Source organism: Cavia porcellus, unplaced genomic scaffold, assembly GCF_034190915.1.
Source record: "Cavia porcellus strain 051 isolate PalLab524CR breed Dunkin Hartley unplaced genomic scaffold, mCavPor4.1 scaffold_9, whole genome shotgun sequence".
Taxonomy (NCBI): Eukaryota; Metazoa; Chordata; class Mammalia; order Rodentia; family Caviidae; genus Cavia; species Cavia porcellus.
Genome location: NW_026947492.1, coordinates 12,913,977 through 12,927,070, shown reverse-complemented (window position 1 = coordinate 12,927,070; position 13,094 = coordinate 12,913,977). Strand labels below are relative to the sequence as shown.

The window sequence follows — 13,094 nt, the reverse complement described above, 5'->3', positions numbered from 1 at the left end:
TGTCCCTTCCTCAGCCCTCAGCGTGGAGCAGGGAATTCAGGTTCACTCAGGATTTACACCAATGCCACCTGCAGCTATCACCACCTCCCCTGAAACCATTTATTGTCACACAGCAATGCTGGCTTCTATTTTACTAATCATAAGACAGAATTCTCAGGGCCCATCCAAATTGTGTTTGCATGACGCTGTCTGTGGTCTCTGTGCCACAGGCTCTGAGACTTGCATGGAAATAGAAGAACTCGGCTTGTTTCACACCAAAATGAGCTTCTACGTGGCAGGTTGGGGACACCCATTGGCCCCAGGGGAAAGCTGCTTCCCTTGAGATCCTGAAGCTACGAAAACTACCGCTCTGCCTGGTCTCCTGCTGTCAGCTTGGCAATCAAGCAGCTTGCCGGTCAGTGAACACATTATTGAGGCACAACCTTCTCCTAAACCTTGAGAGGGAATCCCAAAAGAGTTAAGAGGGTCCCCATCTGAGGTCTATCAACCAGGAATCAATGATACCAGTTCACCTTAATCTAGTGTTCCTCAAACAGCAGTCATCTGTGTACTGTTTTAATCTTGTTTGGTTATAGTAATACCTAAAATACTGCTTTCATTTTTAAAAATTTAAACATACACATTAATCTCACCCTACACAGCATTTACATAAAACTATAGGTTTGAGTCACCGCATATTTTTTTCTAATGCACTTAAAATAAACCTGAAGTTATTGCATTTAAACCAAGTTCCACCATATTAAACATAAAATCATCCCAAGTACTAATAATCCTCCATGTCTATCACTCTGGGATAGGCTAATAGGAACCCAAAGTCCTTTTGGGACCCCATTCTGGTTCATTTTGTGGAGTAGGAGAAAAATGACCCCCAGGTAACTCTCCAAACCAATGCTCGAAAGAGATAATGAGATGAGGAGAGATGTTTTCAGCTCCATTGGACAAACATCTCAGCTTTATTCTACCCAACCCACAATGTTGGCGAGCAACAAATGAGGTTTACTTGGAAGAAGGTCATGCTGGAGCCTCCGTGAATGGTGCCGTATTCGATGGCAGTCTGGTCAGCCAGGTCGTCCACTGACTCAATGGGCACATCCATGCGCTGCACGGTCAGAAAGGCTGCCAGGTTGGCCGTGTAGGATGAGATGATAATCAGCGTGAAGGCCCACCTGGGTAGGAAAAGACCAGGAAGTCATCACTGCCCGGCACTCCCATGTATGTTGGCCCCCAAACCCAGTCTTGCTGCGACATAAGAGAGACCAGGAGCCTGTCTGTCTTCTGAGGAGCTCTCAGCTTAGCAGGGGAAGAGAAAGGAGGCAGGGCATATGATGTCAGGAGGAAACGGACCGAGTTTGTGGGTACTGCTGGAAAACACAATTGATTTTTTTCTTATTTCTGAAAGGAGCTGATTATTGGCTGCTATTTAAAAGATGTATAGTCCACACACATGAGAGAGTCTGGGGACTACAGGAAATGAGCAAGTGAGAGCTCTGACCTGGAGGATTCTGTGCATAGCTAGAACTGAGCTGGCTTCCTACCTGCTTACGCTGAAGTCAGCCTTCACATGTGAATGGCCAGGTACTCAATCTACTATGAGCTGCCAGCCTGCATAATCCCTGCAACTCAAGGAGGTAAGTGTCTTTTGTGTGTGTGTGTCTTTTTCTTTTTTATCGGTACCAGGGATCGAACTCACGACCGCCTGCTTGCAAGGCAGGTGCTTATGCCACTGAGCTAAATCCCCAGTCCCAGAGGTAAGTGTCCTATCCTAATCTAACAGGGGAGGAAACTGAACCTGGGCAAGGAAGTGATTTGCCAAGTAACACATTGATATGTGTGTTTTTTAGAGTGGATTCTATAAATCTTGATAACAAGATATAAATCTTGATAACAAGGTATAAATCATTAAACTCTTTAATGAGACAAATTGGTAAAACAAAAAAACCTTTCAAACTGCCTAAGTATTATAAATGAAAATATTCCTTTTATTTTGAGACAGGATCTCACTATGTAGTCCAGGCTCATCTTAAACTCACTATTTAGCCCAGGCTGGCCTCAAATTCATGGAAATTATCCTGTCTCAGCCTCCCAAGTGCCAGGATTACAGGCATGTACCACAACACCCTGCTGAAAATACTCTTACAATGGTCATGTTACCTCAAACTAGGAGACTGTTTTATTGAGTAGTTACAGCCCATTTAAAGGTAGAATAATTTTGCAATGCAAGCAGACTAAAGCCATTAACAATAGTTTGTTCACCTTGGTAGATTAAACAAGCTTTTCTCATCTGGTTAACAGTATGGATCTAAATCCCAATACTTTTGGTGGGAGGTGTCCAAAGAGAGACTAAGCACAATTTAGACTGAAGAATCACAAATTCCAAATCAGTGAGGTCTGAACTCATGAGCCTTCACTTCTCGTAAAGACACTGCTAGCTAAAGAGCAGACCACAGGACTCAGCAGCTAGGAGGCATCAGGTGAATTTTCAACAGCAGGTACCACTGCCTCTTAAGCTGCAATCATTAGGCTCTTCTGCGGGCTGCCACCCTAGGGGTGAAGCAATGAGTGCCCCACAAGGGCACAGGTACCCACTAATAGTCTTGGCTTTCTGCTACCTGCCACTGAGGTGAGTGAGCTTTCGATTCTGGTCACCTCCCATCTGGGACATCACAGGGAAGCCTACTGGCCTTCAAGATCACTGATCTCATGGATCTAATAATGCCTGCCTGTCCGTCTAGGAAGAGTTGTGACATCAAGTGAGGTAGAATGCCATGAGTGATCAGTAATCTGTAAAGGACTTCATGAATGTGGGACAAGAGACCCTCAGCTTGCATGTGGCTGCAAATCACGTGGTTACTGCCTTGTATCTTTCCCAGGTGAGACCTGGGGGTGTGCTGAAGACCTGTTCTCTTTGCCCTGGGTGCTGATTTCTGCCCTGCTAGAAACTGTTTCCTGTGATTATTCCCAGGAACAGGCCAATGTCTTCCTGCTGCTTAGCTGCACTGGTGAGAGGTGGAAGGCAGTGAGCCCTGGATGAGGACGTGGCCTCAGGGTCAGCTGGGAGTTTCCTCCCTCATCCACCAGGCAACACACTCTGACATCTGTTCCACCTTGGGTAGCCTTGTGGCAGTCTAGGCCTCTGGTCACAAGGGAAGAGGTCTGTGAATCTAAGTAGCTCAATGCAAACCTGTCACCTTTGTGAGAAAGCAGAGGATGCTCATGCAGGTTCTGGAGGCTGGTGGAGTCTGGCTCTTGCTTTAAAAGGGTATTGTCAGCGGAGATGTTGGTGAGCTTGTGAACAGCATAGCATTTTCTGCCAAATGCTCTGCAGAGGAGGCCAAGGCAACCCTGACTTCTGACTTCCCAAACTCCAGGGAAACAGCATGGAGTGGGCTTGACTTAGAGAGGGACCAGCAAGCATCCCTCACGGAGGCTCCTCTTTAGTGCTGAGGCCCCTTTCCAACACACTGGGACACAGTGACCAAACCACTGGGGCCAGCCTTTTAGAACAGGGCCCTGAAGGACTCACACCTTTGATGCTCTCTAGAGGAGGGGTCTCCTAGCATAGAGGTTGGAGAAGGCTGCCAGGTGGACAAATCAGGCAGTGGAGCCTTCTGTACCAACAACCAGGTGCACCCTCTGGAAGAAAGAGCCTTAACATCCTCAGCTGATGGGTGCTCCTGTCTTAGTACATCTACTCTGACTTTGTGAATTTTGGGGGACCACTGAGCCTGCCTCTGCCGAGCTATTTCTTTTTGCTGGAGACAGTAAGTCTCAGTTCTCTGCACTGATCTACTTGGCAATGTCTGATAGGTGAGCATTCTGCCCAACTTGGTTACATCGTACTGTATGTATTATTTATCAAGGAGATGAATTTTCTAGGTAGGAGGACTACTCCAGCTCCAGCAGCTCCTGTGCTGTCTCTGTCCAGACCACCCTGACCTGGCCACCAGCACCCATGGACGGAAACACCACTCTTCCTTTCCTTCATCTAATCAGGGAACCAAGGATGTTAAATCCTATCAGCTGTGGCAGCCAAACTGAAAGTGGATTTTAAGAGAGGATCAGAAACTGTACCTTGCAAACTTGCCTCTCTAGGAGATATATACATGTCATTTCCTCCACAATGTCTAATAAAAATTATTAGCCCATAAATTCAAGGTGAAAACACATCCAGGTTTTCAAGGAGCTTTTTCACCCTTTCAATCGTTTGCCCATGGCTGAGTGTCTAAGCGTTTGCATCTTCCCACACCTGGTGAGCTATACAGGCCACATGCCCGGAGGCAGGCAGGGGACAGAGCTGCAGAGGCCCGGGAGAAGGTGGTCATGTGACATAGCCTCCTCCTGAAGCGGCTGCCTGCTAGAGGCTCATATTTGCCTGAATCTGAATATGCCTTGCTGGACCAGCCACTCAATGTAATATCATTTTTAGGTTAGGAAGTTATCTTTGCTCTGCTGTGGGTCTTAAAGGCTGTTTATTGCTTCTTCCTTCCTGCCTGGGTTCCCCTCTGTGTCCAGACCTCAAAGGCAGAGTAAAGGGAACTGGAGAAGGTAGTTCAGAGTGGGTTGCATCCATTTTCTGCAATCTTTGGAGCTGGCACTAGGTAGTTCAGACCCCTGCTGCGTCACCATGAAAGGCAGAGGTGTTGGGGTTCTTTTGCAAGGCTTCCAACGTTCTGTCTACCAGCAGTGGGACACGCTTAATTATGGACCCCCTCTGCTCCCCATATGCCCTGGTCCCATTGCCCTTCAGCCCTGGCCCTTTCTCTATGAGACCTTACCAGACTCCACTGACGCAGCGGGTAGATAAGGCTCGGGGGGCAATGGTGGAGCCCTGCTGCATGAAGCCCCCAACTGGAAACCAAAGGCTGTTGCCAAGGGAATACTGGTTGACCAGGAGGTTGCACCGACCCTGGGCGCATGGGTGAGGGCTATACCACTCGTAGGGCGTCAACCTGTGGGAGAAAGGGAAGATATACCAGTGCTGGGGGGACAAGAATGAGAAAAGAGTGCTGGACAGAGGGGACCAGCTCTCCCTCTGGCCTCACCACTGGGGCTCAGTAACTGATTTGGTTGCCTTCGTCTAGCCACTTCCTGTCTCCAAATTTGAACACCCCCCGCCCCCCGAAAAAAGGCACAGTGGTACAGTTGCGCTAGGTTGGAGCATCTCATACTATTTTCTGTAAAAAGTTATACTTTTCTCCATGAATAAATTCTGATGTGGAACTCTAATACTCAAACAGATAAAAGTGACAGGAAGCTGGGAGTGTCAAGGCCTGGGCAGCCATGCAAGTTGCTTGTTCTTTTATTCCAAATTCCCAAGGGATGAGGGAGGACCTTTAGGGTCCCACAGAACCAGGGTGCAAAAATCTCAGCTAAGTTCTGAACCTTTAGCCTATATTATACTCACCAAGATGGTTTGTTAAAATAGACTGCCATGCTTAGCCCCAGTTTCTGAATCTGAGTACCAGTGAGTCAAATTCCCTGCAAATACCAATGCCTGCAGCTTCCAGTGCACCCTGAGAAGCAGGGGCTTACACTCCAGATGCATAGCTTCCGGGGCCCTAGCCCTAGAGATTCTCAGACCCTGGAGCCAGGAATTCAAAGGTTTAAAAGCTCCCAGTGTGACTCTGATGGTCAGATGGTTTGTGAACAGCAGTAGTTTTGAAATGTTTTTCCCCCTCTAAAAATCTTATCCAGAAGTATAATATGCGAGAGATAAAAGCAAAGCTCCATCTGGAGGATGAGGCCTGGGAGCCCCAGGGCTGTGGTCACTCTCCCAAAGTCTCCAGTAGTTTACAGCAGCCTTTGTGCCACATAGAACCCTTCTTACAGACCACTGCCTTAGGGAAGAATATCCTACGCTTAGATATTCTCTGCGTGTGACTGTGTCTGTATGTGAGAATGTGTACACATGTGATTAATCCTTTCATAAAATTTTTGTTAATGTTTTTGGCAGGATGCATGTGGAAGGCAGGGAATTGGGGCATACAGCCCCAAAGGCCTGTTTAGGCTGCCTTGGGCATGGTGAGGCAAGTCTGTGTGTGAACATATCTACCGATCAAGCCCTAAGAACCTTTCAAGGGTTCTGAAGGTGACCTTGGAGCTGTGGCATGACATGCACAGGGGCTCAGTCACAAGGACCAGAGAGTCAGAGCCATGGAGCTGGCCACAGGCAGGCAGCTTCCTAAAAGCAGCACAGACAACACTGCAAAGCAGACAGCAGAAGTGTCAGACAGCACTCAAGCTCCCGCGCCTCGCCAGCTGTCGCTGACAACAGATACTTGACAGTAGCAAGTATGAACCCATGAGGGTAGGTGTGGGACAGCAGCACACTCGGCTGCCCCTGGAGACTACCAGGTGGTAAGCAAAGCCGTTCTGTGTCAGGCTGGGTCTTGTGGGCCCTGGATGACCTTCCTCATCTATGCCTTGATCACCTGCAAGAGGCTCACAGGGGGCACTTCAACTCCACTTGGGCAGGATGGAGCTGGCCTGGGAGTCAGGCACCCTAAGGACAGCACTGCTGCCTCTCCTAACACGAGAGAGCACAGGCAGTTTAGCCCCAGTTTCTGAATCTGAGTACCAGTGAGTCAAATTCCCTGCAAATACCAATGCCCCTATTTTTAAATTTTTAAAATTAATTTCCACTAGGGGCAGTCCCCAGCTTCTGGGGTTAGCGGAGGGCTTACTCTCCACCACCCCTGATTTGGATCATTTGTCACAACTCAACACACTTCTCTCTGTCCTGTCCCCAAAGACTTTTCTGTGTCCTGTCCGCTGGCCACCTTGGCCCCCTCTTCTGTCTTATCCAACAAGACAGCTGTGTTTTCCAGCTCTGCTTTCTCCCTGGCGCGTGTCACTTCAGCCTCCCGTCCTACCACTCTGGATGTTCAGGCTCAGTTTCTTGTCATTCAGCCTCTGTGGCAGCTTCTGCCAAGGACCGATGCCAGGATTCTGAATGCGGTGTTTAATCAGACTGATCATCCTGCCCTGCTGTCTTTCCCAAGGCTCCTATAGAAGCAGGAGCCAGAGATTGGGGAATGGGAGGGAAACCAGTCCAGTCTTCACTGCGTATGTTAGGGAGGGCACAAACACAGAGATGGGTAGATGGGGAGTGTGAGATCCACAACTGAACAGAGAGCATTTCCGGGCCACAGTCACTCTCCAATCCCTCTGGTTTGGCATCAAGATTTCAGTCTCCCCTCTCCTGCCTACCCCAGCCCCATGCAGTTCCCAGAGGTGGACACCAGGTGGCGGTGTGAGGACAGGGAAGGGGAGCGGAGAGTACCGAGCCACGAGGAAGAGGACACAGCTGACAGCCAGATAGGCTAGAAGCATGAAGAGCCAGACGCCTGGAGAAAAGGGGTCCAGGAAGGAGAAATAGCCCGGTCTGCGTCCCTGGAAATGGAGATGAAAACATATTTCACCATACACATTCAATCAAAGTGGCCCTTGGGCAGGACAAGGCAGCCCAAGGTGAGTGTAGATCTGGCCCCAAGTTACATTTACTTGGATTCTAAGCCATTGGGTTTGAAGAACTGTAGGGATGAAGATGCAGTATGGGCTGCTGCAAAACACACACCCAATCCTGATCTCTGAGGACAGATCAGAGCTGGATTGGAGGTACATTACTTCCGGAAAGGAGGGAAGCTCTGTGCAGGAAAGTGGACCGGCCCTCACTACCCCTGTGTACCACCCTCTGTGCTAGGGGACAGCGCACACAGGCTGCTCTGAGCTGCTTGTGTCTGCAGCACTGGTGTCTGACATCAGCACTCTTCTTCCCTCTCAAGTGTGTCTCACGAGTGTGCTAATCCCCAGCGAGACCGTCTCACACAAACCTTCAGACAATTGCAGGAGGCACAGTTGCTTATTTTCATTTTACTAGTGAAGAAACCAAAGCCCAGGGCTGTCAAGAGATGTCCCAAAGGTCACACCCACTGCCAAGTGGAAGACCTGGGCCCAAGCACACATCTGACTCAAAGCCTCCTGCTTGTCTCCCTGTGCCATAGGAAACATGGTATATCCAGGTCCACCAGTGTGCTTGGCTACAGGATGGAGCAGAAACAGAAATGAAACACCAAGCTCCCACCTTTTCTCCAGCAAAACAACGTGAGTGAGAAGTTTTCTGTGCCATCTCAGCTGTGTGATCTTAGGCAAGTCCTTCTGTGGCCTCAGTTGAGCGAGGCTGGATCAGAACCAATCCATTGGTGGCCTCTGGACCATCCATAGCCCAGTCTTGTTTTATTTACCCCAGAGTACCAATTGTATTTTGAGACATGGTCTTGCTATGCGGTTCCAGCCCTGAACTCACTTTGTAGCCCAGACTGACCTTGAATTCACAGTGATCTTGCCGTAGTCTACCGAGTGCTGGGAGTACAGGTGTGCTCCACTATGCCAGGTTTGCAAGTTATTAAATTTTTAAAATTAATTTCCACTAGTAAATGGGCAATTTCACATAAAAATCTAGATTTCTGGCTTCTTTATAAAACTAACAACACTGGTAACACCAGGGCTGAGTGGTGGCTGCTGCTACAGCCCTGGAAGCTGCCTTGGCCTTTTACGAAGCTTGACTCTTCCATTTACTCAGAAACCACTGGTCTAGATGGTCCCTATTTTAAGTGGGAAATACTAGGATTGGAACCTAGGGAAGCCCTCGGATAGAAACAAAAATCAGGTGTTCTATGAGCAGCTAAATTTTCAAGTTCGAGATGGCATCGGTCATGGGAACAACTTACTATCAATATCAGGTACAGCCCTATCATTTTTACACTGAGGTCCTTAAAAACACAAAAGGGAACCACCTATGCTAATACTGTGCTAAACTCAACCAGCGCTATGAACTTGCACTATTCATAGGAAGCTAGCAGTGAGAAATTCCAAGTAAGAGTATCTGTTCCCACAGCTGCGCGGCAGCAGGCAGGAGACAGACATCATTTAGCATGGTCATGCATCTGCACAGTCCCCAGCCTGCGTGATTCTCACCTTCTCTTCTGGATGGTTTCCCACTTCTGAACCACCCAGAGTGAAGCTTTTCCTTTGGGACTAACCCCAGAGGGAGCACAGAAAAGATGTCATTAGCTTGCCTGTCAATAGCTTAGCCATTGTTGGGTTTTGTGGCCTTTCACTAAGTGACAGGCACCTCTCAGGTTTCCTTTCACAGTATATTTAGCCCAAGGAACAGCTCTTTGATACTAATTGCAAGCATCTTCCTTGTGGTACAGGCATGCGTGATCTGAACAGAATCTTCAGATGATTTATTGGCAAAAGGAAATAACTCGAGGGTCACAGCCTAGCGACAAAGGGAAGGGGACAGGAAAGAAATGTTGAGAAGATCATTTCAGCATGTCTGGTTCCATCATTTTGTAAATCTTCTTGCAGGAAACAAGGGACTCAAAAGCAGCAGAACTGGAGTCCCTGGTTGGTCATTTCAGTGTCCATCAGAAGCTAAGGGTGTCTTCTTCATCATCATAAAAGCCAGTGGCAGACACAGGAAGACACACAGCATAGAACCTAAGCATGGAGTGTGGTAGGGGAGAAGGGAGCTGATCCTGCAGGGGAAATCATTAGCTTAGCCCACACGTGCAGTCCCCCTGAACCCCAGACTTTCTCTGGGCAAGTGGATATGAATTCTTTTTGCTCTGTCATTCAGAACTATTTCACTGTGTGTCTCTCAACAAAGAGATATCCAGGAGGGGAAAGAAAAAAAAAAACTTTTATTGTTACCTTCTAAATCTGAAACCCCATTAGATGCTCAGTGTCAGAAATCTATACCTGATTATATCACAATGAATGAAATTGAGGAAAATGACAGCACTTTTTAAAGCTGCCATAATTGGTTAGGAGTGATAAGGTCTGATCCATAGCCGTGGGAAAAATTCTTAGAGACTCAAGTTGTAAAACATAGGCCATCACACAAACAAGGACCAAGACATAAACAGAGCTCTGCTGGAAATACATCTGTCAGGCTGGCAAGGCAACATCTGATCCCACATGTGATTGACTGGCGCCAACCAGAAGAGCAAGGCCTGGAGTCATTTGAGCTTCGCGTATGGCCTTATTTATGCAGGGTTGGCGTAGGCTGGGCCTGCTCTGATGCCGTGGAGAAGTATGCTCCTTGCAAGGTTCTGCATGCCTATCATTTCTTCCATGCAGTTGCTTCAGACTGCCTGCTTCCTCAAGGACACCTGAATTAGTGACACTGGACACAAGTCAATGTCACACCCCATAGGCGTATTTCCCCCAAATAATAGCGTTTCCCGAACCTAAAGGTCATAGGATGCTGATGCTTTTCTTCAGAAGAGCTCCAAGCGTTTCACTCTGTTCCCTTGATTTCCATACCCAATTTTCCATACTGACAGATGGAAGAACGGAGACCCAGGAAGGTTAAATGCCTCCCCCAAATCACTGGTGATGGCTTCTGTTTCTCTGGCGCATTCATCAAGCTACACCATGGGCATCCGTGCTCTCCTGCGTTCGAATGGCAGCTGTACCAAGTCTTCTTCTCCTTTTAATCTTTGCAAGTTGCTCCAATAAACGCCCTAATTAATCCCCTGCCTTTTCCCCAGTGCCAGCCAAATCCCAAGCTACTCTATCTACTCCCTTAAAGCAATTGTAAACATTATTTATCTCCACTCATCAGCGTTTATTTGGGACCATTGTATTTATAGGCATTTGTATTGATTTGCACAACCAATCTAGTTGCTGATACAAGTTGGGTTGTTTCCCTCTGGTGCATACAACCACTTGGGAAGTAGATAAGGGGTGTTTTATATGTATCTCCAGATAAATATAGCTACATGTCTGTGCCCCCAAATGTCAAGGACAGGTCAAACTCTGCTGATAGAATTGCAAGTTAGATGGTAGCAAAAATAGGAGTATTTCCCTTGGTTTTTGGACTGTGTGTCAGACTGACCACCCCAAAGTCCGCACCCTTGATGCTCTCTGATGATGGGCGGGACCTGAGGGCTGGCTACCAACTGGTCCTGGAGTGTTGAAGTCCTTTAAGTGATGGCAACTTGGCAGTGGGGCTGCTCATAGAGCTACCAAGTGGGACTAAATTCTTCTGACATCAAAAATGCACCTGAGGGGCTGGGGATTTAGCTCAGCGGCATAAGCACCTGCCTTGCAAGCAGGCAGTCGTGAGTTCGATCCCTGGTACTGATAAAAAAGGAAAAAGACAAAAAATAAAAAAATAAAACAAAAATGCACCTGATCCTTTAAAACCTCTGCTGATTCACTGGTACTTCATCCTATGTGTACTGGGAGAAATGATATTCTCCAAAGAGGAAAATCACTTTCTCAGAATCTAAAGCCAAAGGCTCAGGGGGATCACAGCTGGGCAATGCAGCACAGAGGGTGAATTAGAATACACTGTGCAGGGGCTGGGGATTTAGCTCAGCAGCATAAGCACCTGCCTTGCAAGTAGGCGGTGGTGAGTTCGATCCCTGGTACCGAATTAAAAAAAAAAGAATACACTGTGCAGCCAGACTGCCCAGGGCTGAGTCTGGCTATAACACCTACAGGCTGTGCAATGCCAGGCAAGTAACTTTACCTCTTGGTCTCTGTTTAGTCCTTGCAACATGGGTATAATGATAAAACTTAATTCGTGGGATTGTTTCGAGGACTCAGTGGGTTAAAACAGAATACAGTCTATGTGTGTTCTGTCCCTTTAATGACAGCTGTGAGAGAAGGAAGGAGAGATGGTGTGTGACAAAGGAGGAAACTTCCCTTTATACTGATCACTTCCTCAATGGAGACGAAGCACTGTTTTCTGTCCTACAGTGACACATACCAGAGATGCTTGAGGGTGAAAGCCATCTGGCTACAGTCACTCCTCATAACTCCTGGAGTTTCTCTAGGTTGTAACACATGAAACGTGAGGGTTCCCCCAGGGCTCTCTAAGGAAGCAATTAAGGCAATCCCAGGCTTTCTTCTGGAATGACAGCTCTTAGAAACCAATCTTTGGAGCTCTGCCTTACACTTCGGCCTCCCTAAAGAAGTTATTGGCTAGAGGACTGGACCTGTGGCAGGTTCTCTTGGGTCTAGGGTAGGACTGTGTACTCCAGTCACCATTCTCTACACATGAAAACTAGCAACATTAATTCTCTACCTTCTCATAACCGTCCCTTCCCCAGCATGTCAGTGACAAAGAGCTGTCACAAGCTCCATGTGCTTTTGACAGGCTTTAGCACTAAATGGCATTTATAGAGCGTTAGACCACGTCAATAGTGGTCATTGGTCAAAAAACATTCTTTAAGGCTGAAGAGCAAAGAAAAACATTCACTCAATGATTCCTTCCAGGAAAGGCAGGAGGAGGTGAGAGTTTTTTGGTTTCATTATAGGAACCTACCAAGTCTCCCTCAGTATCCACAATGAGTTTTCCTGCACACAGTGTGGTTTAGTGTGCACTTGACCTCTGACTCCAAGAGGAAAAAAGCAAACAGGCGGCTCATTCTTCCTCACATATAACATCCAGGTGGTATGCTGGCCACATAGCCCGTGTGCTAGAACTTTCTCCAGAGCTATTTCCACTCTGCTGCTTGGAAATTTGGAGTCAGAAGACCTAAATTCTTATCCTGGTGTGGACCTTACTTTCTGAGTTATACTAGGCAAGCCACTTAGTGTTTCTGGGTGCCATTTTCCTCTTCCACAAAATAGAGTTCCACAATCCACAAGAGAGGTGAATTTGAGAATTAGGAAAGTAATGTGGATAAGACACCTTGAGTTTCTTGAGTGACAATCGCTCAATAAATACCCAGTATTAAGATGATCATACATTCAGGGATCCATATTTCCATTAGATGGGCTATCATGTTACTTAGCTTTAAGGAACAGAACTCAATCTATTTTCTATTTCCTTATAGGAGAGTCTTAAGGAGCATTAGAAATGATTCACTAGTTTACTTAGCACTGTTCTCCATTTTCCTAGCCAGTCTTTGTGAAACAAAACAGAGCTTATTGAAAAATGGGTAATATATCCAGCAAATGCCATGCACTAATTTCATGAGGGCATTTTATTTCTCTCTCACTTTTTAATCACCGTCTGATTTTTTTAACTTCTCTTGAGAGAGAAGACCATAGCTGAGCACTAAAAAAAGAAA

At 47.1% G+C, this 13,094-nt stretch overlaps 1 protein-coding gene across 1 annotated transcript in view; it reads right to left on the bottom strand.

The window, feature by feature from the left end:
• Grik4 (glutamate ionotropic receptor kainate type subunit 4) overlaps positions 1 to 13,094 on the bottom strand; it is a 431,262-nt gene that overhangs the window by 23,255 nt on the left and 394,913 nt on the right. Inside the window, 3 exon segments of the mRNA XM_063255944.1 lie at positions 1,001 to 1,166; positions 4,776 to 4,949; positions 7,283 to 7,392. Coding sequence (XP_063112014.1) covers positions 1,001 to 1,166; positions 4,776 to 4,949; positions 7,283 to 7,392 — 450 coding nt within the window.